Source organism: Panicum hallii, chromosome 9 (genome assembly GCF_002211085.1).
Source record: "Panicum hallii strain FIL2 chromosome 9, PHallii_v3.1, whole genome shotgun sequence".
Classification (NCBI taxonomy): Eukaryota; Viridiplantae; Streptophyta; class Magnoliopsida; order Poales; family Poaceae; genus Panicum; species Panicum hallii.
In genome coordinates, this window is record NC_038050.1 from 7,295,970 (window position 1) to 7,319,969 (window position 24,000).

A 24,000-nucleotide genomic window follows, 5' to 3' on the forward strand; every position below is an offset into this window, starting at 1 on the left:
TACCGACTCGTTTTCCTCCTCACTACGAAACTACAATTCGAGATGGCATATACGAAGAAAAATACTAAATGATACAGAACAAACCGAGCACATAAAAAGCATCAGGGTTCCATTTCAGATAATTAGCATGCACAAGAGCACGTGAACGGACAGTGATTCATAGCAATAGCGAACATGGGACCGGCAGACAAAGTGATGGGGTCATCTCGTATTAGAAAGCATTCAATGTTACATCTCTACAGCTAGAATGGAACTGGTATACAATATCAAAAATAAAAAAGAAAGGTGAAAAATGCTAATACATTTTAGAGCGTCTGAAGAAAGTATTTAGATGCTCCGGAGCATCACTCGTATGTTCTCTTCCTTTTCAGGATTGTTGGAGCGACAGCAACTGATCCAATAAGGAATAGAACTACCAATGTCTTGAAGTCATACAACTCTCTAACTGATTTCAGATCGCCTAGGGCTCTACCAGCCTGCACGACAATAGCAAAAAATCATTAGCAAGTATGAACTCGTCCTTCAGGAGGAAAGAAAACGACCCAAAAATGCTCTAAGAAGCAAGCAACAAAACAGTCCGCGCAAACAGATAAACCTACAAGTCTAGATTAAAACAAAGGTATGTGCCATTATTTCAATACAATGCATTAAAGGTTTGAAAAGTGTCATTGTTTCAATACAAATACATTAAAGTTTGATCCTACACAGTAAAATCTTGTGTATAGAAATAAGAAATTTCTATACAGATTCAAAGAATGTGATAAACAACTGTCTATTGGAGGTACAGGTTAACATAACGTGGATACTTTCAGTGGGCTGAAACTCAGTGGTAAGGGTTAAAGAAGTATCCTTTCAGCACTTAACAAAATCTCTTTACTAATATATAGGACTAAGAGAATAACTGTGTGGGCTGGCTGATATGGATCAAGTAAAAACAAGGTTCTTCAGGTTATTTGGAATTGAGAATGGTTATAGCCTATAGGCAAGTGTAACTGTTCCTCTGGCCACCCCATGATGATCTTTGCTCATCGAGCTTCCACTAAACCCAAAAATCTCAGAGATATTGAAGGCTTGAAGCCATCAGCACAGACATGCTTATGCAATTCATGGCACACGATGCCTTGCACATCCATTTGTACATGAAACTTCAGCAAAAGAAAATGCCATAATATTTAGAACGATAATCACGCTGTGATATTTGTCACTCTAGATAGATGAGTCCATTTTTCAAGTGATCTCATAACATACAAAATGGAGGGTTCAGATAACTGACTCAATCTAATAAAAAAATGGGAAACAATTATACCGTATCATCAGTCAGTTATTAAAGATGTTTACCTTTACAGTAATATAAGATGCTGGAATGAGGCCCACTAGTGTTGCAGCAAAGAAAATGTGGAAAGGTATGTCAACAATTGGTGACGCCATATTTATGAATGTGTTGGGTAAAGTTGGTGTTATTCTCAGAAAAAGCATATAGTTCAACAGCTTTTCTTTCCTCTTAGCAATCTGCACCAAAAAAAAAATATCATGGTACATAAAGCAAGCTATTTTCATCTGGAGCAAAGATATTGCTGAACTTTGCCGTTTGCGAGAAGGATATCAAGAAAATGTTAGCAGGCAGAGCAGAAAAATACCTCTGACTGAAAATATCTCAATTTTTCAGGCCACAACCAACTAACCAAGGGTCTACCAATCAACTTGGAGACAAAATAGCAAGATGATGCACCAGCTGTGGCAGTGAAGACGACCAAAATGCCACCTTTGATCACTCCAAAAAGGGCCCCAGCAAGTAAAGACATGAATATTGTTCCAGGGATCATGAATGTCTGCATGAATATGTATATGGAGCAATACCCCAATATAAAGTTTGCTTGATAATCTCTAGCATAAACAGCTAGGTTGTCTCTGCAAGTTTAGAGAAACTAATTAGATATGTCGTATTTGGTATTCTCAAACTATATCCACTCACTTCATTGTCGCCATACTCTATAAAGAGTGCAGGATGAAAATACTGCATAGTTGTAACTATGAATTGGACGATAGCAAGATTTTTGTGTCATTATCCAATAGTAACGGTCTAGTGAAAATCAACAAACACAAAGTGGCTGTGACTATGCATTTAGTACCACCTGCACTAAGATTCACAGTTCAGAAAATACTATGGTTAAACCAGTACAAGTCAGGTACTCGAATCAGAGAAATAATTGGCTATGTACTCAGCCAAACACAAATGTGGTTACAACTTCTCTAACATGAGCCAAACACAAATGTGGGTAACAGCTTTCAGCTTGCTTGGATGGTGGCAAATAGAAGCTTTGAAAATTGAGACACAAGGCCAATATACTTGCAAACTTCCCCCGCTAATTTAAACTGGGAAGAATTATAGTGGTTGTAACAACCCAGTCAAAAATTTCCAGCAAGAAAGTAAGCAAGTCGCTGTCCACAACAATGGCCCCAGCGAGAATCATACAGCCTATGAGCTCATAATCCTGCCTAATTTCTAACGAAGTTTTGACTTAGACCAAGTCCCATTGTTTCAGCCGCTGCAAGATCAACCAGAAAGCAACCCTTTCTCGTCCTCTTCTTTGAAATAGTAACCACCATGCTGTTTGTTTCTAATTTTCTGAATTTGTATCAACTAAAAACGTGTCTTCAGTTTGTTTTGATTGTACTCTCGATCTCGGGCGTCACGAAATCCCGCATCTCGATTAAGTTATTGGGACGGGTAAGGATTAAGGAAACAACCGAATCCTCAGAATCGGCATCCAGAATCACGCCCAAACTTGCACTAGTAAATCAAAAGACACCTTGCTTATACGATTTAAACTAGCATCCCAGACACGAAACAACTTCGATCCAAAGTAAAAGATCGATCAGAGGAGGAGAAAAAAGAGCATGCGGATGGGGGTTGGCTCACTTGAGGAGGCGGACGTCCGCGAGGCTGCGCGGGAGGCGGAGGATCTGCCCGAACTCGCGCCGTGGCGCGGTGAGGAAGACGCAGAAGATCCCCGCGGTGAAGAGCGCGAGCACGGCCGCGAACGCGAACGCCTCGGACCGCGTCAGCGCGGGGCGCGCCCCGGGGAGCTCCGGCTTGCCCTTCTTCGCGGCCGGCGAGTCGTCGCTGCCGGCGCCGGCGCCGGCGCCCGCCGCCTCGATGTCGCGCCGCGCGAACGGCATGGCCATGGCCGCGGCGCCGGGGCGGGGGAGGCGGGCGGCGCGGGCACGGCGCGGAGGAGGGGGCGGCGGCTCCTGCTGCTGCTGCTGACGCCGGGGCTACGAGGCATGTCTCGGGGGCGGCCTCATGGGGTGGCGGACGCGACGACGACGCCGGGAGACAGGAGCGGGCCGGTGGTGCGGTGCTCTGTGCCGCGTCGTGTTTTTTGTTCGCTGTTCTTTTTTCTTTTTTCCTTTCTTTTTTGGTTGCCGTGTTTGATCCGGTGCGTCGATTGGTGGGGGGCTCTGTCCTTTGACTTACTAATGGGCTAGACTTGGGCCGGCTGTCTCGGTCCCGGCCCCCTCGGTGACGTTTCAATCAACATCGTGAGAGGAGTGGACTCCCAACAGGCCCCGGATTTTTTTAAAAAAAAACAGGCTAAAAAAATTAAATTCGAAAAAGCGAAAATGGGTCCAAAATTTTTTCCAACCCCTCCCGAGGGTCTCTTCGCGAATAAGGAAGTTTTCTTACTCACGAAGAGGCCCCTGACGCTGGCGCGGGGGCATCCTGCTCGCCCAACGGGCGGGATGCCCATCCGACCTCCCCTATATAAGCCCCCACCTGCCCTCAAATTACTATTTTATTCAGCAAAAATCAGCAAAAAAAAGAAAGAGAGGAGAGGAAGAGAGTAGAGAAAACGGCGAAACCCTGTTCACACGTCGGTTTGGAGGTATATTCTCGTTCTAGTCGTATAATTACTTGAAAATAACTGTAATCTAGGAAATATTTCTTAGGGTAGTTATATTTTGAATAGTTTGTAGTATTTTTAATTGTTTTTAGAAATATTTCTTAGATTAGTTATATTTTGAATAGTTTTTAGTATTTTCAATTGTTTTTAGAAATATTTCTTAGGGTAGTTATATTTTGAATAGTTTTAGTATTTTTAATTGTTTTTAGTATAATTTATATTCTGAATAGTTTAGAATCTGGAAATCGTTGAAACTTAGGGTCGTTGTGTATTAATATGTAGTATAACTAGTTTATTAATGATTGACAGATATGTCTTCCGAGAAGGCTACTTTCAGTATATATTACGGAGAATGAAATGTGATTTATAGACCGAATGGGGTAGATTTAAGTGAATTCAACTGTGCGGTTAGAGGAATTATCAGACCGCACGAGAGAATATTTGAAGCCCTATGCAACTGGTTAATGAGCGGATTAAGGATTAATCAGGAGACACACACTGTGAGTGTTCAATGCGTCATAAATCGTACCACTCACGTTTTGATCTGGGAGCTAATGCCACATGCAAGCAACGAGGACTGGTTAACTTATCTGCAAAATGCAAGTCATTGGCAATGGCCACTGGTACTCCTTATCAGTGTGCACCAGAAGCCTTTGATAAACATTGAAGCTGCTTCGAAGGATGAAAATGTTGATGAAGAAGTTGAGGAGCCAAACATGGAGGCAGGTGGCACCGCAGCACCTCAATGCGTGGCTAATGAGGGGGGAACATACCCCGTATCGTTGAACAGCTACGAGACGAAGAACATGAATTGGATGAAGCAACGAATGCTGATTCGTCTGATGATGACGAGGATGTGCCTCCTGAAGAATGGGTAAGCAGCGACTTCAGTCATCTTGTCGTAGATGAGGGACCCAGCGTGCCTTGGGATTGCAGGGAGAACAAAGTTGTTCAGGGTGCGAGATACCACTCAATTGATGAGGTGAAGGAAGTTGTTAAGTGTTGGTCTCTCTCTCTTATGCGAGAGTTCAAAACAGTCGAGTGCAAGTCTCGTAAGTACGATGTGGTATGTGTGAAGGAGGGCTGTCCGTGGTGGGTGCATGCCTATAAGGACAAATGGAAAGATTATTGGGAATGCTCAATTGTCACTCAGCACACTTGTCATTTATCGGGCGTGCAGAAGTCCCATCACAACCTTACATCGTAATACATTGCAAAAGAGACGTACAGGATAATAGTAGACAAGTATACCATCACGTACGGAAAGGCGTGGAGTACAAAATAGAAGGTGTTAGAGATGAGGTTTGGGACGTTCGAGGCTGCGATAATATTTCTTGATTGTTGGCCGTCATTTGTCAGAGAAATTCTGGAAGCTATTATAACCTGAAAAGTCTAGACAGAGGACAAGGTCCGCCCTTTATACTGCAGCGGGACTTTTTCAGCTTGGATCCATACATTAACGCATTCCAACACTGCCGGCCTATCCTGTGCATCGATAGGACCTTTCTCATAGAAAAGTATAGATTGCAAATGCTGACAGCTATTGTAGTGGATGGAAACAATCAATTTCTTCCAATTGCTTTTGCTTTTGTTGAGAGCGAGAACACAGACAGTTGGTACTGGTTTCTGAAACAGGTTAAGCTTGCAGTCGTTTCGGATAGGGAAGATGTGTGCCTGCTACATGATCGTCACGCCGGCATACTAGGGGCAATACTAGATTTGCAGGAGGGGTGTGTGGAGACCGGAGGCTGCCCAAGTGGCGTGATGTTCGCAGTAGGTGGTGCATGAGACATATCGGTGCAAACTTTTTCAGGCAATTCAAGAACAAGCACCTTATGGATATGTTCAAGAGGTTATGCAAGAAAATAAATCAACGAAAATTTAACAAGTAGTGGTAGAAACTTAATGAACTGAACGGGAAGAAAAGAAGCGAGGACGCAACAAAAACCAGAACTGCACAGGATGAAGTAAAGTCTTTGTGTCCTTTGCCAACAGATACTGCACGTACTCGGAGAAAGTCTAGGTCAGCGGTGAAAACCTTTTCTGAATGGATCGAGAATGAACCGAAGCAGAAGTGGGCGTTGCTTTACGATACCGATGGTGCAAGGTACGGCATAATGACCACAGACTTCGTCGAGGTTTACAATTGGGTGATGCGAGGTGTTCGTGGGCTTCCATTGGTTGCAATTGTGGAATTCATCGTGCACGGATGTACCGATTACTTTAGGGATCGGTTTAGTAAAAATCAGGCATACATGCAAGATCCTGATAGACATTTTGAAAGCATGATGACAGATTATATGACCAAGAAAGCAGCTAGCGCCCAGCTACACCATGTACGGCAATGTGGTACATAGGAGCTCAAATTTGAGGTAGCTCTCAGAGACAGAGCACGACGTGGCATGAGACGTCAGACTCCTGTAAAGGAGTGCATCCTTAAGGTTGATGGTACTTGTTGCTCTTGCATGCGGCAAAACTTGCTGCACATACTTTGTTCTGATGTAATGGCTGCTTGTGCGGATATTGGACATCCTGTCGATATATATGTGAAAGGACCTCAAGATGCCTAGAGGGGGGGTGAATAGGCTAATCTGAAACTTAAAAACACTTCGAACACGGTTAGTAACACAGATGTCCGGATACTCCGGATATATGTCCGGATACTCCGGATATCGAGTCCGGAGTGTCCGGAGATAATATCCGGACTATCCGGGTATGAAACAAACTACACAAAAATAAAGATAATGATGCTGTAAATTAGATCCAGTAAATTTAGAGGGACTAGTGGTACCTTTGGAGTGTTTCTCACCAGTTGTCTTACTCCAGAGACTTGTGTAATAGTAGATCATTCTCAAACCCTAGAAAGTTTGTCTCACTAGCAAATAACCACTAAGACAAGCTATAATTGCAAGAGTGAGACAGAATTTGTTTCCTAAGTTCACTCCCAAAGGAGCTACGTCTCCGTTGAGGAAGGATTCAAGAGACGGTACTCAAGAACCCCTGTACTCCTCTCCAAAGGGTGAGACCAACGCTCAAACCCAAAGTCACTTGCTATGAGTTCCTCGGAGAGGAATGATGATTACAAACTTGCTGTGATACACACAACTCAATTTAGCATTCACAAGCGACGTCTAGCCGTTTAGGAGCTTGAAGCTTTAAGAGTAACAAGCTAGAATCCACCGGCTAGACTTGAATGATGTGCTCAAGAGATGGAATCGAGGCTTACTTCCACAAATCTTAGCTCTTGCAACAATCTCACTTGAATTCTTTAAGAAAATCACTTAAGAATGAAGTAAATGGGAAGTGAGAGGGCTCTCTTTTGCTTGTTAGCAGTTCTGGTCGAAATGAGCAAGAGAGAGAGAGCGAGAGGGGGGTATGGAGTATTTATACCTCTCTCACAGAAAAACTAGCCGTTGGCAAAGGGTACCCGAATACTCCGGGTATATGTCCGGATACTCCGGACACTAGGGTCCGGAGACTCCGGACCAGAGAGTTTTGCGGACAGGTAAAGTAACTCGGAGACTCCGGGTATACATCCGGATACTCCGAACTCTTTGTCCGGACATTCCGGACTGGACCCGGACACTCCGGGTTGGACAGGAATTTCACAGGAAGTCCCTTTTTAATGGTAGGATTGTTTCTTATAGTTTTTGTAGGTTCTCTTGAGCACAACTACCATGTCAACGCTTGTGGATCAAAGTCACTCTTGATAGTACGGCGTTCCTATACTCAATTTTAAAAACAAAATCTAGTCTTTTAGTACTCTTGAAAACACCGCTTTTCATATCTTTTTTGAGGGCTCATGCTTCATAATATGCTTTGCTTAGTCACCCTTAGCATCTGCACACATGCTTAATAACACGATTAAATATACATGTGTTTTGTCATCTATCACCAAAACTCACTAAGGGGCCTAGATATCTTTCAATCTCCCCCTTTTTGGTGATTGATGACAACCCACATATATCTCATTTGTCAACCATAAAGATGTAAACTTAAGCATGTAAATAGCTCCCCCTCACTGTATGCCATGAATTTGAATTTCAAATTGACTTCTCAAAAGTCAAAGTTGGCATATTAGGAGAAGATATGAAAGCTTTTTGTACACTCTACAGTGGGGTGAGCAAGTGTGTGCTGAGATAGTGTGTAATACAAATGTCATGTTATTCAATCAAGAAAAACTTATGTTGTCAACAGAACTCGGAGACTCCGGGTATATGTCCGGAGACTCTGGATCACGTGTCCGGAGTATCCGGAAGTATTTCCGGAGTATCCGAACCATTAGCATAGAACCCAGAAAGAAATAACACTGCATCACAATTTAAATAAGAGTCACACTATCACTTCAGCCTTAAAAACAAACTTCGAACTGACAATCAACACAGAGTAGCACACATTACAAGTTTTCTCACACCACATAGTCCTTACACGAAGATTGTTCAAGCGAAACGATAAGACAACATTAAGTTTGATACAAAGTCCAAATGAGTACATAAATGATCATTTTCACTCCTCCTTTATCATCAAGTGCCAAAAAGGGAATGAAAAAGAGCAAGAAAGTCTTCTACTCATCATCATCTTGGGTGTCCTCATCGGAGGTATCCTCATCCTCATCCGAGTCAGGGATCTTGCGGTAGTTGTGGGGTTCTTCTTCCTCCGTCTCTTCCTCTTCATCAAAGATCTCTTGGTCACGAGGAGGAGAGCAACGAGAGCGTGTAGAAGCATGGGTGCGTCGACGTGGGCGAGGAAGTGGAGCATGAGCAGCAGTAATAGCGGTCTCATCCGCAACATCCCACTCGGCAAATGGGTCATCAAACTCGGGCAACTCATGGTAGGGATCCACCGGAAGTCCTAAGTGACCCTTGATCTCAATAATGTCACGGCGGTTTTCATTGATTTCATGAGTAGCGGTTTTGCACATGCTAAAGATGCTCTTGAATACCCGCTTGATGAACGAATCATGATGACGGTGGCGAGAGGAAGAAGATACACCGGAATGAGATGGAGCAGGATCAAATCTTGGATTCCTTGTAGCACCGGCATGAAGAGGAGGTACGTGCGGTGCATCACCAGACCAAGGACGGAGGTGAAGTGCTGCATGCTTGCAGTCCTTAGGAAAAGTGACCTTGGTAACCCTCTCGATCATGTACATGATATAAGGAGCAGATGGTAGAAATTTCTGGGGGTCATTTATCGTCCTCCTTAACTCATTCCAAATAACATTCATAATGGAGAAGGATCTCCCACCGGGCATGACACGGGCAAGAAGGTTGCAAGCAAAGTATCTTAGTGCCGTAGCATCTCCATCCTTGGCATCAATGGTGGCACGAAAGAACTGATTCATTGTATAGTAGAAAGGTTGAAGGGTGCTTGCATTACCGGCTTCCGCTAGAATCGGATTGTAAAAGAGAGCCGGTAGCTGATTTGGCTTCAACTGATTTTCCATATGAATTGGATCTCTCTTCTCATCCTCTAAGCCAAGTCCAAGGAGCCTAGAGAAGGTCATGTAATCTACCCCATACTTCACTCCCTCGGTTGTCCAAAAGAAAGCAACTTGCCTTGCATCATAAAATAGACAGGAGTGAAATTGAGCAAATATCTCCTCATTCCAATCGTACCTAAACCCCATAATGTCATAGAGACCAAATTTCTTGCACTTTGCAATGGCTTGATTGAAGAATGGATCGTTGAGCTTCTCAAAATACGCCCAATCAACATACTTGCAAGGGACAATAGGGGCCTTGCCCTTGCGCATGACAACAGAGGAGTAGAAATCTTGATGCAACTGACACCAAAATCTCCTTTCTAAGTTTTTCGCCTTCTCATACTTGTACATGTCCTCCTTGCGTGCATTGGTGAGTGCCACTGTTTGCTTAAAATAGTTTCTTCCCATGGAAACAGTAAACTCGGGCAGAATTTGAGGACGCGTAAGCATCCGGCACCTAGGATATTGACGTTGATCTTCTTGATATTCTATTTGAAGACGTGGAGGTGTGCGAGGGCAGATTTCCCAAGCAATTCCCCGTCTTGATGGATTTGCCCGAGAAGGAGAAGACACCGCCATGCTTGGTATCATGTAGGGAGTCTAACAAGCAGCACGAGATGAGGCTTGGCTGCTGCCGGCAGGTTCCTTGCCGGGGCGATAGTTAGGGCGAAGTTCCCTTGGAGGAGGACTCGGAGGGGAGTCCTCTTCCACTTGATGTTGAGGATCATGGCGACGTTTTTGCCGTCTCTGCCCAGTAGAAGCATGAGCACGATCTCTTCCCATAGCCTAGATATAGGATTGAGTGATTAGGATCAATCTAGAAACAATAGAGAAGAAATGTGCTGGCTGGAATTCTGAAAATCCGGAGAGTCCGGATATATAGAGTATCCGGAGTCTCCGGGCATCGAATTATAAACCCTACTTTCAAGAAATCGAAACATTCGACCATGGAATTTGAGTGAAATTTGGGGTACAAGCTGCTAGACAGGAGTGAAGATAATGCCCTAAGGGATATCCAATTTCATCAACTACATTGAGAGATCGGGTGATTTGAAGTTTGAATACCTTAATGGAGTTGAAAACGTGGGAAACTTCAAATCCAATGCGTCCTCTGGAGATTCCGGACGGGAAAGTGCTCTTCCTTCAACGATTTGCAAGTTTTATGTGATTGGATGATGGAAATCGCCCCTTGGGTGTGAGGGAGGTAGAGGAGAGGAAGAAGGAGGCGGTGGCGGTGAAAAAGAAGAATGAAGCGTTTTAACTGACCCCCTCCATGGTATATATGGGATGGTTTTACCATCTGGAGTATCCGGACATATGTCCGGAGTATCCGGACAAATGACCGGAGTATCCGGCTCATCCCAAGCAGAAATTTTAGTGAATGATAGGATTGAATTTTGATAGTGATATCTCGTGATGTGAGAGGCTCACCTAGCTTGAGACTAGCCAACAATCAACAATGAGAACAATAGTCTTAAGTAAGCAAGAAAAGATTCAAGTTTTCTTTGAAAATTACTCAATAGCAAGCAAAACATGTGCATGATCTCAAACTAAGTTACGAGAATCCAAAATATTTAGCTCCCTCCTCAAGTTACAAAACATTTGCTCATCAAGTGGTTTGGTGAAGATATCGGCTAGTTGTTTATCGGTGCTTACATGACTCAAAACGATATCTCCTTTGGTCTCATGGTCTCTCAAGAAATGATGTCTTATATCAATGTGTTTGGTTCTTGAGTGATTTACTGGGTTGTTTGCTAGCTTGATGGCACTCTCGTTGTCACATAAGAATGGAATCTTACTAAACTTGCAACCAAAATCACTCAAGGTGGATTTCATCCAAAGTAGTTGCGCACAACAAGCACCTGCAGCAACGTACTCGGCTTCGGCAGTGGATAGGGCAACAGAATTTTATTTCTTAGAACTCCAAGACACAAGGGACCGACCGAGAAATTGACATGTCCCCGATGTACTCTTCCTATCTACTTTGCAACCGGCATAATCTGAATCGGAATAGGCAAGTAGATTGAAAGTGGAGACTTTGGGATACCGCAAGCCAAGGTACGAAGTGTAAACTAAATATCTTAGAATTCTCTTAACAGCCATAAGATGACATTCATTAGAATTAACTTGAAATCTTGCACACATGCACACACTAAGCATGATATCGGGCCTAAATGCACAAAGGTAAAGAAGGGATACAATCATGGAGCGATATACCTTTTGATCTACGGCCTTGCCGTCTTCATTTAGATCGAGATGTCCATTAGTTGGCATGGGTGTCTTGATAGATTTGGTATTCTCCATGTCAAACTTCTTCAACATATCTTTAGCATATTTGGTTTGACAAATGAAAGTGCCTTCCTTGAGTTGCTTGATTTGAAATCCAAGGAAGAAGGTTAACTCGCCCATCATGGACATCTCAAATCTCTTTGTCATGATCCTACTCAAGTCCTCGCACCAAGATTGATTAGTAGAGCCAAATATAATATCATCGATATATATTTGGCATACAAAAATTTCTTTGTCAACTTTGCGAGTGAAAAGAGTAGGATCGGCTTTGCCTATCTCAAAGCATTTCTTTAAGAGGAAATCCTTAAGGCATTCATACCATACTCTAGAAGCTTGCTTAATCTCATAGAGCGCCTTATGGAGTTTGTAGACGTGATTAGAAAACTTAGAATCTTCAAAACCCGGTGGTTGCTCAACATATACCAATTCGGAAATTGGTCCATTAAGAAAAGCACTCTTTACATTCATTTGGTATAGCTTGAAATTATGGTGAGTTGCAAAGTCAAGCAAGATACGAATTGACTCAAGCCTAACTACAGGGGCATAAGTCTCAACAAAATTCAAACCTTCGATTTGTGTGAAGCCTTGAGCAACCAGCCTTGCTTTGTTCCTTGTCACCACGCCATGTTCATCTTGTTTGTTTCGAAAAACCCACTTTGTTCCAATAACATTTTGCTTGGGTCTTTCTACTAAGAACCAGATTTCATTCCGTGTGAAGTTGTTCAATTCTTCTTGCATAGCCATCACCCAATCCGGATCATCCAGAGCTTCTTCTACCTTAAGTGGTTACAAGGAAGAAACAAACGAGTAATGTTCACAAAAAGTTGCCAAACGAAAACGAGTAGTTACCCCTTTACTTATGCTTCCAAGGATGTTATCTACGGGATGATCCTTTTGGATAATTTGATGGATTCTTGGATGTGGAACTTGAGCTTCATGTTGCACTGGCTCAACTTCTTCTTCAGCCTGAGATTGATCTTGATGGGGAGTTGAGGGTTCAACTTCTGTAACCCGGATAGTCCGGTCCACAGTCCGGATACTCCGGATAGGGGATCCGGAGTCTCCGTACGTATTACCGGAGTTTCCGGGTTGCGCTGTGGAGGTGGATGTAGATGTCCTTCTCAACATCAACATATGATCATCATCATCTTGATCTGCTCGTTCTTGAGGCTTTATTTCACCAGTGGCTAGCTTCTTAATCGCCTTGCTTGGTGATTCCTCCAATCCTACAACACCATCAACTTATTCCCCTTGAGAGCCATTAGATTCATCAAATGTCACGTCACACGCAACTTCAACACAACCGGAGGTTTTGTTGAAGACACGATAGCCATGAGCATTTGACGCATAACCTAGAAGAAAACCTTCATCAATTTTAGGTGCAAATTTAGAGTTCTTGGGCTTCTTGTTAAGAATGAAGCACTTATTTCCAAAAACTTTAAAGTAAGATACATTAGGCTTTTTACCAAGTAGAAGCTCGTAGGATGTCTTATTCAAGATCTTGTGTAGATAAAGATGATTAATGGCATGGCATGCCGTGTTGATTGCTTCCGCCCAAAATTGATCCGAGACCTTGTATTCATCAAGCATTGTCCTTGCGGCTTCAATGAGAGTTTTATTTTTTCTTTCAACAATTCCATTTTGTTGTGGAGTATATGGAACGGAGAACTCATGACCAATGCCCTCTTCATCAAGGAATTTTTCAATGTTGGTGTTCTTGAATTCGGTGCCATTGTCACTTCTCACTTTCTTGATCTTGGTGTCAAATTCATTTTGAGCTCTCTTTGCAAATTTTTTAAATGTATCTTGCACTACATTTTTGTCATGGAAAAAGAATATCCAAGTGAAACGAGAATAATCATCAACAATGACAAGGCCATATTTATTACCACCAATACTCATATAAGCCACCGGACCGAATAAGTCCATGTGTAGTAGCTCCAATGGCTTGATGGTGGTGACAATGCTCTTTGAAGGATGAGGAACACCAACTTGTTTTCCGGCTTGACAAACATTACAAATACGATCTTTCTCAAAAGAGACATTGGTTAGTCCTAGAATGTGACCCCCTTTTAGGAGTTTGTTGAGTTTTCTCATACTAACATGGGATAGTCGGCGATGTCATAACCAACCCAAGCTAGACTTTGCCACCAAGCATGTATCAAGTTGAGCCTTCTCTTGTGAAAAATCCACTAGATAAATCTTTCCCTTGAGTACACCCTTGAAGGCAACGGAGCCATCACTTCTCCTAATGACGGTCACACCTTCGTTAGTAAATAAACAATTGAAACCCGATGCACAAAATTGTGATATGGACAACAAGTTATACCCAAGTGATTCAACTAAGAGAACCCTTGAAAGAGAAAATTTTGAGTTTAGATCAATGTTACCAGTGCCAAACACTTTTCCCTTTTAATTACCGGCAAAAGTAATGTAATGATCACCATCGGATTCCTTCAAGATTTCAAACATACTTCCTTCTCCGGTCATATGATTTGTACATCCGCTATCAATCACCCATGTTGATCCACCGGAGAAGTATTCCTACAAAACAAGATTATTCCTTACTTTTAGGTACCCAACAATTTTTGGGTCCTTGAGTGTTAGTCAAAAGCACCTTGGGTACCCACACATGGCTTTTCACCTTAGTGTTCCATGAGCGGTGACCCACAAATATAGCAACCGCTTGACCACGATGGTTCCTAGTTAAAACATAATCCGCATAAAAAGATATTTGAGATAATGATTTTTATGTCTTAGGGGCTTGAAACTTGTCTTACTTTAATGAGGATGCAACAATTTTGGCACCTTCATCACATGTTGTGCCTCTCTTTATAAACTTGATCTGACTTGTCCCTTATTTTTCACCAATTCCCTTGTGGATGGGAGTAGTCATGCTCAGTAGACCTCCTTTTGCCCCTAAGGCGGCTTTCTTGTTATTCTTGACATAAGAGATGGTTTGAGATGCACCAGCTTCATTCTTTCCAAGTCCCATACCTTTCTCAAATCCATATTTGCTTAAGTACTTCGATCCAAACCCTTGGTATGCTTCTCAAACTCACCTACCCTTGGTGAGGGATTTATCTTGAGTACTTACTTGTGAGATGGTGCTTCTTCTTGCACTAATTGAGTGAGTCTACTAATCTCTTTCTTCATAGTTTGCATTTCGGCATGGTTAGTTGCACAAGTTTGAATATCAATATTAGAGCATCGTGCACAACCGTTACTAGTTGAAGAACTAGATGACTTTGATGACTTGCAAGCATTAGTGGAGCTTTCCAAGAGAGTATTAACTTCAACTTCAAGTGCCGTGTGAACGGCTTGCAAGCTTGTTAAGTTTTCTTGAAGTTTCTCATTGTCTCTCTTCAAGTTAGCATGAGAGTCTTCAACTAAGGAGAGTTCTTTAGTTAAGTCATTCACTCTTCTACCTCATGAAGTATGCTATCCTTAGCTTTTAGAGATTACTCAAGTCTCTTGTTTTCCTTTCTTTCATTGGTAAGGTGCTTTTCAAGAGCTTCGGATTTTTCTCTCAGAAGCCTAAACAATTTTTCTTGAGATTCAAGAGTCTCATCTAGTTTCATTATTAGTTTCATTATTCTAGTTTCCGCACTCTTGCCATATTGTTTAATGAGACTAGCAATTTCATCTTCCTCATCTACTTCATCATTCGATGAGTTTGGGGATATTACCTTTGAGTTTTTTGCCATCAAGCATATGATTGGACCTTGATCCTCATCATCGGTGAAATCTTCAAACAAACTTGGTTGATGTGAAGAAGAGGTCTTGAATGCCATAGTTGCAATATCTTCATTATCGGAGTTGCTCTCTTTATTTGAATCCCATTCTTGACCAAGATGAGCTTCACCGGCACGTATTTTGTATCTTGGCTTGTCCCTCTCGGATGAGCTCTCCTTGGTGTCCTTATTCTTCTTCTTTTCTTCCGGACAATCCGCAATGAAATGCCCAATTTTCTTGCAACTAAAACACGGCTTGTTTGATCTTTTTCTTAATTCATGCTTGTTCTTGCTAAAGTTTCGGAAGTTACTCTTCCTTAGAACTCTTCTAAAGTTCTTGATGAAAAAGGCTATTTGGTCATCATCAAGCTCATTATCTTCATTATCACTAGAGTCATCATCTTTTGAGGATTGAGTAGCCCTTTCCTTGCCCTTCAACTTAGCTTGAAGAGCCAACCCATTGTTCTTTGCAGCTTGCTCTTGTAGGTCGGCCAAATCTTGATTTATCTTGACTCTCTTTAATTGATCATGATGAGCTTCAATTCTCCTAAGAATATTCTTGGCGGTGAAATGTTTGAAACCTTTTTCAGCTCTTATCAAGTTAGGTAATATGACATCTCTAGCTATATAGACGGTTAGGAGCTTATCCACTATCTCACGGTCACCCCATTTATCTCCACCAAGTGACTTGATTTGATTTATGATATTCTTCATTCGATTGTACATTTCTTTGATGGTTTCATCTTTCTTCATGGAGAAAATACTTAGTTCATCTTCTAATATTTTGATTCTTGACTCACGAACTTTTCTTGATCCTTAATGATTCACTTGGAGTGTATCCCAAGCATCCTTGGCGGTGAGAGCATCTTCAATCTTGTCAAACTCTTCGGCACTTACGGAGGAGTGGATGATGTTCAAGGCTTGGTAGTTGCGTTGTAAAATATAAGCTTGAAGCGGTGTAAGAGTTTCATCATCATCCGGAATATCACAACCAACTTCCACAATCTTCCAAAGATCCTTATGAATGGCACTCAAGTATCCAAACATTTTTATCTTCCATTGATTATAGCCTGTGCCATCAAAATGAGGTAGCTTTCCCATATGTATTGAGGTATTTTGTTCACTTGGGATTTGAAAGGTATATTCATAACCCACTCGGTGATAGTTGACTATTTTCTTCACTTTTGAAGAGCTTGAGAATCTTCTCTTGTAATCGGTGTTCGAGTCATCACTTGGCTTGATTATAATTTTGGTGCTAGATTTTTCTTTCTTTCTTTGCAATTTCTTCTTCTTCTTCCATGCCTTCCATTCTTGGAATGACATCTCGTCATCGGTTGTTTCCAAATCTTCTTCTTCTTCTTGTTGCCTATTCTTTTTCTTATCCTCAGATTTTTCAAACGACTTCTCCTTCTCAACTTCAACGATTGGATCGACTGGAGCCTTGGATGAAGTGTCACTTGACATCTTGATTCTCCAAGCGGTTAAGCTTCAAAGATGGAGAACCTTACTCTGATACCAATTGAAAGGATCTCAAGATGCCTAGAGGGGGGGTAAATAGGCTAATCTGAAACTTAAAAACACTTCGAACACGGTTAGTAACACAGATGTCCGGATACTCCGGATATATGTCCGGATACTCCGGATATCAAGTCCGGAGTGTCCGGAGATAATGTCCGGACCATCCGGGTATGAAACAAGCTATACAAAAATAAAGATAATACGGCATTCCTATACTCAATTTCAAAAATAAAATCTAGTCTTGTAGTACTCTTGAAAACACCGCTTTTCATATGTTTGCTTAGTCACGCTTAGCACCTGCACACAAATAACACGATTAAATATACATGTGCTTTATCATCTATCACCAAAACCCACTAAGGGACCTAGATATCTTTCAATATGTTTCCCATTACTTCATAAAGGAGACAATTGCCAGCACCTGGCCGTATGAGATCTATGGATTCCGTATGGTTAAAGTGTTCACTGAGCCAGCGAATCCTATGATCCATATTTCATACCCGAGAACAGCTCGGGTTAAGAGAGGGCGCCGTCAGACACGGCGTATTCGTAATGACATGGATGAGTCAGAGCTTCGTACGAGGATACAGCGCTGCAGTGCATGTAATTGGAGTGGATACACGTATAAACGTTGTCCGAACAATGATGCTGGGCCTAGTTCTGCTAAAGCTGGCCCTACAGGTGATGCTGCAGATGGAAGACCTCCGGTTGCATCAAGGAGTGGGAGACGTCGCCGATCGAGTGCTACTACGACATCAGGCATCGTTTAGTTGTAATTTTATTTGAACATTGTTTGCTTATGTGTAATATTTGCCGCGTTGAGTTTGTATCAGGCCTGGATGTGTATTTGTAATATTTGCCGCAATGGCTTTTAACAGATCTTTATGTGTGTTTGTAATTGTAACTGTGACTTAGCATTTGTATATTTAAACTGTTTTTTGTATCATATTATTTTATTTTTAATGGCTTGATGTATCCATTCTATCGTAATATTTGGATTCTACGTTGCAAAACGTTATCGCTTAACCATCTTCATGCGAGTTTTAGATACCGTAATCTTCTTCATAAAATTGAACTTAAAATTTTATATGTATACAAAAGAGTATGGCGAATAAATCTTGTATTTAAAAAAGTATGAATTTTAAATAGTTTGTAAAACATAAATTTCAACAAAAAATAAGAAAGTGGGCACCTCCCGCCCGCTGGGCTGGCGGGATGCCTCAGGGGGCCTCTTCGCGAATAAGAAAAATTCCTTATTCGCAAAGAGACTCTCGGGAGGGGCATGGAAAAAGTTTTGCTACCTCCCGCCAGTTGGATGAACGGGCGGGAGGTACCCATTTTTCGAAAATTTGCGAATCGGCACCTTTTTTGAATTTATTGTTTTTAGCCCTTTTTCAAAAAAAATTCACAGGCCCCAACATGTGAACTGATGAGGGGATATATATTCCAACAAGTGTACGTGCATCGCCGTTCGAAGATTACCATGGCGCCGCCGCGGCCCTGTCTCCCGACGGACTGCCTATTCCACGTCTTCCTCCGCCTGAACCCGGTCTCCATCGTCCGCTGCGCCGCGGTCTCGAGGCACTGGCGTCGCGCCGTCACCGACAACACCTCCGAGATCCGGCGCCACCCGACGGGCCGTGCTGACCGCTGCCTTCTCCTGGGCCTCCACCACCGGGAGATGTACCCGGGGGAGCTCGTCTTCTCCTGCCGCTCGTCGTGGCTGCCGCCCGCCGGGCAGCACTGGTCGGACGGCGGGCACGGCGACGAAGCTGTACGCGCCGCTAGCGTGCGGCGACGGGCTCCTCCTCCTCTGCCGGGGCCTCCCGGCGGAGATCTCCGTGGTCAACCCTTTCACCGGCTTCCACACCACCATTGCCCGCCCCGGTGGGCTCGTCCCTTACCGCTACGTCTTGCACTTCTGCATGGCGCCCAGCCCAACTCTTTCCAGGTGGTCGCCGACTCGCCGTGAAAATCAGCCGCAAAGGCATCCGATCCCTCCAGAACTACTCGGAGACCGGTGCCTGGGGGCCGGTTCTTCATCCCGACGCCGACAACCTCAGGGTGCCCTGGCCGTCCAGCTACCGTGCCGGCCCACTGGTGTGCCAGGGCGCCATCCACTGGCCGTGCAGCATCAGCAATAATGCGCCGGATTATTCATCCGGTGATGAACAATACTTAACGCACACCGTCGCGGTGGACATAACCACCGGCCGATCGAGCAAGGATTACGAGGCTACCAAAGCAGTGTTCGATGCGCAACGAAGATGTATCGGACAAGAAAATGCTCATGCTGGCTACGTCTGAGGATGACCGGCTATCTCTCCTGCGAAGAGAGGAGGCGAGCTTGGAGGTGTCGGTCTGGTTGTACGTCGGAGATCATGGCAGCGGCGGCGACCCGGAGAATAGCTGGCTGCTGCGGCAATCCATCGGCATCCGAAAGCTCATTGAAGATGCAGGCTTGTCGCGTTTTCAGACTAGGTTGCAAAGATTGGGAGGTGCTGGAGATCAGGTTGGAGCGGTTTTGCCCAAGGAGCCGCAGCGTGATTCTCTGGATTCCACACCTTGGATTGCTCGTTCTGGATCCGGAGGGCAAGCGAATACAAAGAGCCGCAGACGATAGCCATGGGCACATCTGGCCTTACGAGATAAGACTTGACACTTTGCTTATGCTCCATGAAAACATTCTAGTGTAGTTTCAGCGGGAGATACTACTATATTGGCCATAGTATTTTGATAAGAAATATGTTGCAAGTATTTTTGTTTGTGAGAAATTGCTGAAAAAGAAAAGGATAAAGCTCCATCTATCTGCCCTAGTGCTGCCGTGCTTCATCTTTGCTGCCGGTGACTCACTTGTTGGTTGTTGCCATTCTTCAAAACACACTCTGCCCCCTTATTGTTCAAGAAATATAAAACCATTTTACAATCCACACTTATTTTACCATCTAAGTATACATATAATTGAATTTCCACTCAGAAGTTCGTCAGAACACGACTCTTATTAGTAATTTTAGGGTTCCTCTGAATTGCCTTAATTATGTACCTAACCTCAGAAAGAAAATACCACAAAACAAGGTCACCGTGAACCATGGTTTGCTCTCGGCCCCTGAACCTTAAATCCACAACCTATGGTAATGAACTGCACTTGGGGCCTCATTCACATCTTGAACGAGGTGTCACCTACACGTATCATTATTGGTCCAAAATACAATAGCCCTTTTCGAGGCATATATCCATCAGACTGTGATGAGCTTCTGGTTGGTGTTCGGCTTTGTGGTGTCCACTGGCCAACAGAGGAGCAGCACTGGAATAAGTCCATTCTAAGAGCTGCAAGAGAATCTCTAACGCTCTACTTATTTTGAACTCTTTTCCTCCAAAATGGGGGCTCTCATAAGGCACTCTAGTCGATCTCTCATATTTGCCTCACTCTATTCCACTCATCTATATTTTGAAGTGCAATAGTTCCAATAGCTGCATTCTAAATTGAAGGCTATATTTCCAACAACTTTATTTGAACGGCTGCATTCTAATCAAACGTCTATTTTTCATCTATGTATATGTATGTCCATGTACCTAGTTCCTACACCAAGTCATTGGCCTCGTTGATTTTCTCTATGTAAAACGAGTACTCGCCGCTCTCGCTTAGGCTTGTCCTTGGAGGAGTGAGTAATACAACTTTACGTGCACAAAGTCAGTCACTTCGGCCCCTTCTAATCTTTGACACAAATATCCTAGTGCTAATTGAGTAAATGTTGTACTTGTAAACCTCGTCCTTGCAAATAATGCACAGTGTCACAGTTCGGCTACAATTAATTATGCAAAGTATAAATGCCTGACCAAGAGACTGTGACCTGCAACTGATAACGGCCCTGTTTTACGTCGAATGATCTATCACAATGTTCAACGGTAAGCACAGTGGTCTTGGGCTTAGCTCTGCGACCACGGCCAAAAGAACTAATTTTGAGGACCAGGTACTCATCTTCGCGCAGAACTACTTACTAAAGGGCGAGCCAGAGTCACCGAACCATCTGCAGCATTCGTGGCGGTGACACCCCAACGTTCACTGTCGTATAGCACCATCTCATTTGAATCTTCAGAAGTGCAGGCTACCAAGCTCCCGTAGAATTTTCGTGGCCCTCTCAAAATGTTGATTCCCACAGTAGCCTCCACAGCGTAATGCACGGATCTGTACGCAAACTCTAGCGTGCTCAGCCAGCTTGAAATTTCTTGTTTCCTGGTCCATTGATCAAGGGGATAATCTTCAGTAATCAGGCTCCTGCTGAAAATTCTGTCCATAGTTTGTTCTTCGCCCCTGATCTTCAAGTTGATCTCGAAATAAAAAGGAGCCGACTCAAACGGCCCTCGATTAGGCCCCGTCAGAGCTAGCATTTCACCCTACATGCAAGCAGCAAGCAAGCAGGGATAAAAAAAATAATACCAGATGAATCCTTTACTAATCATTAAAATGAACCTACTAATATGATAGGCGATGTATAGCTTGATGCAGGATTAATACTGACCGGCGAACTGATGACCTGGCAGTTTTCTCTGTCACGTTGGAAGAGGCAGATGCATTTGAAGTCCAGGTCATATCTCATCAGCACGGCCCCAAAGACGCTTACCGGGAACCCGACATCCGAGGCTAAGACCTTGAGATGGATGATGTGCAGGGCGAGGTCCAGGTCGTCTCGTTCAGAGTCGGGGATCGTGTCCAGCGGCCGCGCGATTCAAGCCGGTTGCTGTGAGATCATCAAGAGAGAGGCAACACGTCATCTGTTTTGGTCAGAAAATCAAGGTGCTCTGAAGATGCATCTGGTCACGTCGGTTCTCCTCACATTCTTGTTCGTGGTCGAACACGGCAGGCTCGCACGCGTAGGCGTAGTTGAAAGCGCGGCCGCAGCGGAAGCCCCGCCGCTTGCGGTCGTACAGCGTGGCCTGCTCCTCGCGCACGGCGAGGAGCAACGCCGTGGCCCTGTCTTCCCAGCACTCGGTCGGACTCGGCGGCGGCTTCGGGCGCTTCGCCGACCCCTCCGCGCCGTCGTCCTCCGCCAGGCGCTTGGTCTGCCTCTGCTCCTCCTCTGCCGCGTCTTCTTCCATCGCCGTGCGGGGAACCGTGGTGGCGCCACCGGGCGGCTGGCTCGCAAGAACGTGCTCCCCCGGCATCTCCGCGGGCTTGCCTTTGTTCCCTGCGGTCCTCTCCTGTTTAGTCCGTGCAGGACATGAGCGGCGGCCGCGTGCATACGCCCGGGACTCTGCCTGGACCCGTTTGGCCACCAAGTTTGAGACTCAGATTCGTAGCCAATTTGCGTCGTTTAACATTGGAAATCTCAACTCTCAACACCGTGTTTTATATACATCAACGTAAGATTTGTGCTAAGATACATGGTGTCATCATTGGTATTATTCTGAATTAAATCAACCTGCAACCAGCATTGGATATGTTTATGCATCCTACATTATTTAGGGTCTATTTGGATGAGCTAAAACTGAATGCTAAACTTTGGTACTTATTAGCATTTATTTCTTTACTAAAGTTTTTTAAATCTTAGCTAAACTTTAGTTCACCCATTATTTTGTTTGGGTTAAGTAGTGCTAAAGTTTTGCACTTCGAGATATTAGCACTTGGATCAAACACCCCTTAGCCTGTTTGCTCGTCTCTATTTCTTGCACGATGCATTCTCTCTGATCCTCCTGGCTCGCCGAAGAAACGTCCTGATCCAGAGCCGGGCGCAGGACCGCAGCCTGGAGCACCAGCTCCCCCGCCCGTTCCTCATCATCTGCCACCACCAGCACCACACAAGTGAGTCCGTGCCCTGAAATGCGCGTGGGAAACGAACAGATGTGTCGCCAAATGCATCTTACAGCGACGTCGCCGGCGGCGACGCGACCCGCCGCCTTCCATTCGCCCCACTCCAGCAACGGCGGGCCTCTCTGCTCCAGCTGCTGCTGCTGCTGCTGCCCCACGCGACGTCGACGCCGCAGCTGCTGCGCGTACGCGAGCAGCAGCCCCCGGCGGCTGTACCCGCCGCCGGCCTGCCTGGCCGCCGCCGCGGGCGCGACACGGCTGATGAGACGGCGGCGCCGGCGCGGCGGCAGCTCCTCGTAGGCGGACACGATCACCTTCGCATCCATGAACGACGGCACCGGCACTGATGCCACTGACTTTAGTGTTGGATCGTTTGATGCGGTCGCGCGAGGCGGGCAAATATAGGTGGGCAAATCTGTGGCTGGAGATGGCGAGCCACCGCGAGGTCGATCGCGGCCGGTTCCTGGTGCATGGGATGGACACGGACGGGTTGCCGTGTTGGCCATGCAACGGCGTACGCCTGCGAGAACAGATCAGCCCCGTCGCTGTCACCAGAGACGGAAGCTCTCGGGTCAATTTCTTGGCAGAAGAAATCGCAGCGAGTTAATACGAAAACTCGAAAAGGACGTGCAAGGCAAGTAATAATCCGGGGCTCCAATCAGGGGGAGGGAAGACGGCTGGTGTTACGGGATGCTTGGACGGGCGTGGGAGAAAACATAGGATCTCTTGAATGGTCATTGGTGCGGGTAGTTTAATCGGAAAGGAAGCTCTTGGTTCACATCATAACACTGGAGCACCAGCTAAGCGCTGTATTTATTTAGTGTCTCGTCACACTGCCAAAAAGAAGAATCCAGAAGAATGTAAAATTGGCAAGAAAACACACATGAAAGCTAGCACAATGCACAGTTTCTGTTTTTGCATCTGAATTTCTGATAGGGAGAAGCCGGTCTGGAGCTTGCGCATCTGGCCTGGCCATCACCAAACTCACTGTTGTAAACATCAATGGATCTTGCATCAGACCAGCTCAGTTCTTCTCCTCTATCAGTACATGACAGCAAAGCTGTTGGCGGTCAGCTCCAAAATAAACTAGCACATGCTAATTGGGGTAAGCGACGTGCGATCGTTCACGGGAGTAGAAAAAGAGCTGGATCTGACAGAAACGTCACAGGAATAGACAACTCCGGGAGCCCGATCGACTTGCCACGTTGCGGCCGCCTCGGGTGCTAGTCGCCACCAGCGTCATCAGAGAATTAAGAACAGACG

General features: G+C 44.5%; 3 protein-coding genes across 3 annotated transcripts; all 3 read right to left on the minus strand.

Moving 5' to 3' along the window:
• Positions 1 to 175: 175 nt before the first annotated feature.
• On the minus strand, positions 176 to 3,434 carry LOC112873534 (uncharacterized membrane protein At4g09580-like). The gene is made up of 4 exons (XM_025936521.1): positions 2,921 to 3,434; positions 1,638 to 1,908; positions 1,339 to 1,509; positions 176 to 476 (listed from the first exon to the last, which is right to left on the minus strand). Exons 1-4 carry the CDS (start codon positions 3,184 to 3,186, stop codon positions 345 to 347), a joined length of 840 nt encoding a protein of 279 aa, XP_025792306.1. The 5' UTR covers positions 3,187 to 3,434; the 3' UTR covers positions 176 to 344.
• An 18,162-nt stretch (positions 3,435 to 21,596) lies between these two features.
• On the minus strand, positions 21,597 to 22,216 carry LOC112878254. Its single transcript, XM_025942699.1, has 2 exons — positions 21,767 to 22,216; positions 21,597 to 21,670 (listed from the first exon to the last, which is right to left on the minus strand). The coding sequence occupies exons 1-2, from the start codon at positions 22,092 to 22,094 to the stop codon at positions 21,624 to 21,626; spliced, it is 375 nt and encodes a 124-aa protein (XP_025798484.1). The 5' UTR covers positions 22,095 to 22,216; the 3' UTR covers positions 21,597 to 21,623.
• Positions 22,217 to 22,569: 353 nt separating this feature from the next.
• Positions 22,570 to 23,080, minus strand: LOC112873997. Its single transcript, XM_025937126.1, has 2 exons — positions 22,794 to 23,080; positions 22,570 to 22,708 (listed from the first exon to the last, which is right to left on the minus strand). Exons 1-2 carry the CDS (start codon positions 23,061 to 23,063, stop codon positions 22,589 to 22,591), a joined length of 390 nt encoding a protein of 129 aa, XP_025792911.1. The 5' UTR covers positions 23,064 to 23,080; the 3' UTR covers positions 22,570 to 22,588.
• Between the last annotated feature and the right edge of the window lie 920 nt (positions 23,081 to 24,000).

Coding starts and splice junctions, on each gene's coding strand:
- LOC112878254 (XM_025942699.1), bottom strand. CDS start 22,094: ATGCCGGGGGAGCACGTTCTTGCGAGCCAGCCGCCCGGTGGCGCCACC. Junction 21,671..21,766: donor GTTCGACCACGAACAAGAAT/GTGAGGAGAACC, acceptor ATGATCTCACAG/CAACCGGCTTGAATCGCGCG.
- LOC112873534 (XM_025936521.1), bottom strand. CDS start 3,186: ATGGCCATGCCGTTCGCGCGGCGCGACATCGAGGCGGCGGGCGCCGGC. Junction 1,909..2,920: donor GCGGACGTCCGCCTCCTCAA/GTGAGCCAACCC, acceptor CTAAACTTGCAG/AGACAACCTAGCTGTTTATG. Junction 1,510..1,637: donor TGAGATATTTTCAGTCAGAG/GTATTTTTCTGC, acceptor TTTTTGGTGCAG/ATTGCTAAGAGGAAAGAAAA.
- LOC112873997 (XM_025937126.1), bottom strand. CDS start 23,063: ATGGATGCGAAGGTGATCGTGTCCGCCTACGAGGAGCTGCCGCCGCGC. Junction 22,709..22,793: donor TCGCCGCCGGCGACGTCGCT/GTAAGATGCATT, acceptor TGGTGGTGGCAG/ATGATGAGGAACGGGCGGGG.